This window comes from Puma concolor, chromosome C2 (genome assembly GCF_028749965.1).
Source record: "Puma concolor isolate L17-30 chromosome C2, mPumCon1.1.hap2, whole genome shotgun sequence".
Lineage (NCBI taxonomy): Eukaryota > Metazoa > Chordata > Mammalia > Carnivora > Felidae > Puma > Puma concolor.
The window spans coordinates 92491931-92496725 of record NC_141675.1 but is presented as its reverse complement, the minus strand read 5'-3'; the positions used below and the strand labels follow the sequence as shown (position 1 = coordinate 92496725).

General features: G+C 43.9%; 1 protein-coding gene across 5 annotated transcripts in view; it reads right to left on the bottom strand.

The window, feature by feature from the left end:
- Positions 1-2237: 2237 nt before the first annotated feature.
- The window catches only part of GOLGB1 (golgin B1), a 94976-nt gene continuing 92418 nt past the window's right edge, over positions 2238-4795 (bottom strand). For all 5 annotated transcript variants that reach the window (XM_086675297.1, XM_086675300.1, XM_086675301.1 and 2 more), the window contains 2 exons: positions 3926-4031; positions 2238-3643 (listed from right to left, as the gene is read on the bottom strand). In XM_086675297.1, coding sequence (XP_086531423.1) covers positions 3509-3643; positions 3926-4031 — 241 coding nt within the window. In that variant the 3' untranslated portion in view covers positions 2238-3508. The remainder of the gene's footprint in view (positions 3644-3925; positions 4032-4795) is intronic.

Genomic DNA, 4795 nt, shown 5'->3' with positions numbered 1-4795 from the left:
TCCTGAAGTTTAAGTCAGTTCCTTCTGCTTAGGCACTTAAAAAAAAAAAAAAAAAATGCCGCCGTGCCTCGTCTTTTGCAACGCTTTGAGAGTCACAGGGAAGTTATAAGAAATGCTGCTCTTACTCTCAGAGTTTATATCTGGTCAAGGAAGCAAAGCATTCACAGAAAACACATAAAAGAATGTTGTAGAACAGCATTCATGTTTGAAATAGGTAAGCACTTGCATCTACTATGGTAAAGGAATTTGTGGTAAAAGTAATTTGGTATGGGGTGAAGTAATCTAGAAAGGTTTAATGAGAAAAGTGATTTTTATGTGGGTTTTGAAGGGTAAGATTTAAAAAGAAACTCACTTCTACATCACCCATCGCACTTAAACCTGGGGTTTGCATACAGATATTCAAATAAGCATTGATCAATTGAACAATGGAACAGAATCAGTCACGGGAAAGGCAAGCCATGGAGGGAGAAAGTTTCAGAAGTTGTTTAGGGGAGTGGGGTCTGAGCTAACTAGCAGAAAAAAGTCTGAAAGAACTAGATACTACTACCAGATGTTGGAAGATTTTTGTGGCATTTTGTATTACTGTTCAAGATTTGCTGCCCCTCCTTCCTTTCCTTCTTGAAGCCAGACTTGCTCAGGTGACTGATTTTGGCCAATCAAATGTGAGAAGTGAAATACATCACTTTCTGGTGGAGACTTTAAGACCAGTGCAAGCTTTGCCATGCTTTTCTGCCCCCTGCTCACCAAGGCGAAGTGCAGTTCTCCAGTGGCTCCTCTGGCAGCCTGGGTCCCCAGCTGAGAATGATGACAACACAAGTAGACTAAACAGTAATCTTTGCTGTTTTAGCTACTAAAAATTGGTGTTTGTTACTGTATCTGACCTAGTCTCTCCTAACCCTGATGATATGGAGTTCTAACCTGATTTGCTCAGTTTTGAGTTTCCCAACAGACTCAAACAGAGACTAGATGAAAGTGGTCTAAGATATAGTGGAGGTGATTTCTGCATTAGAAATAATAAGACCTTAGTCACTCTTAAGAATTCTATATCAGTTTGGTGGGTGGTGGTGGTAGTGTATTTCTCTCTCCTACTTCACGACCTATTTATTATGGCAGCACCAAAATCATTTCAAGGAAAAGATCATTTGTAGAAGGGGAAAAGATCTTTTAGATCATTTGGGATCCTAATTCAGTGTCAAAAATGGGAATGATCAGACCAAATACTGTGGCACACCATCCAGGTACAGTTCTAACCCTATCACTCTTTAGCAAAGTCTCAAGTTCATTTCTTCTTCTTCTTTTTTAAGTTTATTTATTTTGGGAGAGAGAGGGAAAGTGAGCATGAGCAGAGGAGGGGCAGAGGAAGGGAGAGAATCCCAAGTAGGCTCTGCACTCTAGCTCTATCGCACGAACCATAGGATTATGACCCGAGCCGAAATCAAGAACCAGTCACTTAACTGACTGAGCCACCCAGGTTGCCCCCAAGTTCATTTCTAATGAGAGACAGTGAGATGGAGCACACAAATAAATAGCATGGACTTTCAAGCCATAAAATCTTGGTTTGATTCACTCATTGTACTTTAATAAAGTTAGCTTTTCCTAAGCAGCAACTTAATATAAAAATAACATAGTAGGGGTGCCTGGGTGGCCCTGTTGATTAAGCGTGACTTCAGTTCAGATCATGATCTCATGGTTTAGGAGTTTGGGCCCCACATAGGGCTTCATGCTGACAGCATACAGCCTGCTTGGGATTCTCTCTCTCCCTCTCTACTCCTCCCCTACTCTCTTTCAAAATAAATAAACTTAAAAACCTGTAACATAGCAATGCTTATTCTGCTATACCCTCTTAGATTTCTCTTCCCCCAACTCCCATTCATAGGGATCCTTAAGGGCCTAATGTTTTCACTATACCCCAGATAAGTCTTCTCTCAGGCCCAGGCATGAGCTGCATGAATCTCAGGCCCTAAGGCCCAGTTTGTTTGGTTCAACACTAGAATGAATTTCCTCACTCCACTTCATCACCCTGGAGTCTAGAGGCTAAGGCCAGAATGACACATGCAGCCATTACTGATGCTGGCCAAGGAGAAGGAAGCCTAAACAGGTAGAGCTTACTACCCCTGAATCCACTCCTGGCTGCCCAACCCTGTCTCCTATCTACCCTTCCTTGCCCAGCATGCAAGCACATGTACATAAGCACCTGTGTCTACATAGATTCATACACATGTACACACCACCACCAGTTTTGATTCTGAAAATAATTTTATTATTTTACAATTGTTCAGGAAAGTTCCTGGGTTGCCATGACCAAGATTTGGTCACCAAAGAACAAAGGATCACAGCAGATCAATCAGTCCATCAGTTTTCTCTCTTCTTTGGGTGGTGAGAGCAGGCAGGGAACATATCATGTGCATAATGAGAAACTAACCAGCAGGTAAGGGTGGGGGAAGGGGAGGCAAGGAACAGGCACAAATGGAATTCAATCCTGGCTGCCATTCTCAGGCTTAGACTTAGATATCTTGTCTTCTCTATATTCGCCCTCCACTTTCCTCAGCTCTGTTACCACAGAGGGCAGATGACTATGGGCTGAGAAACTGGGCTAACTATCACCAACAGCAGAGTAGCTTCGTACAACCAGAGGCTAGGAGTGGTCATCAGACCAGTCAGATCTCCCTGGTGGGAGTCAATGCCTCACCTAGGATTAGCTCCTAGTATACTGCTTTAGGGTCTACACTCAAGGCATATCCAGACAACATCGGAATGACAAGAATCTGATCTCCACTGTCTATAGCCAATTCTTCCTTTCAATGAAAGGAAAGGCATGGGCCATTTAATACCTCAGTATATATGTGATCAAGGGCACACACATAGGATTCTATCCCTATAGTCCAGGACCTCAAATCTAACTCCAGTTATGTCTGAACAACCAGGGAAGGAGTCAGTGTCCTACCCTGTGATTGGTCAACTGAAACCCTGGGGAGTTCTTCAGTTCCCACCCTATTTTGCAAGAGACCTAACCAGCTATTCTATGAGATACTGTTCCCCAAAACTTTGTTAATGGCAGGTCCACCTTCCCTCTGAAGCAGGAGAAAATATAAGGTAACTGAGGCAAAGAAAGTATCAATCAAAATGATACTAGACTTCAGATTATTAGGTTTATTACAACCATGTTCTAAGCTGAAAGACATTCCTCATCATCCTTCACAGGACCACAAAAAATCAGGGCCCTGCAAAACCTGAACAAATACCGGGTTCAACAACCGACTGTGGGGCCTCCTCAGATTATGCAGAAGTGTTCCGACCCCGGGCAGGAGAAGAAAGCAGACCCGCTGGTCCCTGCAGCTCTGCCCTGGGCTGACATCCACCTCTGTTTGTGCAGGCACTTTCTGTGGAGAGTTGGAGAGAAGACCTGTAAGTGGGAAGACTGTTCCACTAGCAAAATTGATGGTTTGGATGTTAGAGATGAGGGAATTCCAAGTTCTGAGAGGAGTAGTCACAAAGGTGAGAAATCAGTTTATAGATGGCCTGTGAAACACAGAATGAGTAGGACGTGAACCATCAGAAAGTAGATGGCTGCTAGCAGTGGCACTCGGGTCCGGGAATGACAGAGTGAACGCAGGACCCGCTTCCATCCAGCACCACTCCGGGTCTGAAAGAAAAATTGGAAAGTCAGAGAGGTTTGCCCTACAGGGATATGTCCCTTTCCCTTCTCCCAACATTGCAGGAAAGAGGTATCCCGAGAGAAAGCTCCTTCAGGGTCACTTGGCCAACTCCACTAGGTTCCTCTCACCTTCCATACCCTTCTAGTCTTAGATCCATCAGGTACTCAGTGCCTGGACTTCCACCTTCCTTTTCCTTGACTCCTTGTCCTCAGTGCAGCCAGCCCTGTCTGATAGCTTAGTACCCTCTCCTTAGTTTCTCCCCTTCTTACCCTTCGACAGCTGCTGCTTGTAAGATCTATTAACAGTGCCTGCTCCTGAGTGCCACAGGAGCCAATGATAGGAGACCGTGCAGAGTCCCATTCACTGTGCTCCAACCTGTGTTGTGGGAAAAAAAGAGACATGGCTTGGTTTATAGCACAAGCAGCTGATGAGGTGAAGTCTTCCCAGCCATCCTGCTGTGTGATGTAGCACGACAGACTTGCAGCAAAGGCTGCTACTATAGTTCCTGTCCCTACACAAGCAGTGTGTGTGCAGGCAGATCGGTTTCTTTCAGCAGCAGTAAACGGTGAGGATAACTACCAGGAATTAATTGCCTACTATGTATCAGATGCTGGACTGGGTGCTGTACATATATTTAATCCTCAGGTTAGAGGTTGGTGTTACTATCTTCAAAGTAATGTTGTCTTGTCCATGGTGGCACAGCCAGTAACAGGTCAAGCCAGAATTCAAAACCCAGGTTTGTCTCCAAACCTCATGTCTGTTTTTTGTTTATTTTTTTTTCCAATACCCCAGAGAAACTCATTGTTTTTTCATTTACCAAAGGCTAATTAGGCAAAAGCATCCAAGAAAGATTTTTGTGAGGTTCTTAGAATGAAACTGAACTGCCAGCCTCTACTGCTTCTTCATTTTTTGCTGATTTAATACTGGCACTGCTCTATGTAATGAAGAAGCTGTCTTTTTCCATTCAATGGTTTCTCAAAAAACATGAACTGCATCAAAGGGGCTGCGGTAACATAGCACATTTGAACAAACATTTGCCTATAGGTATGCACTTTTTAATCATGGTGGGAAGGATGGAACTCTCCACTCCTCCATATGAAGGGATGTCCATTAGTCTAACACTCCTGGCCTCTCATTGC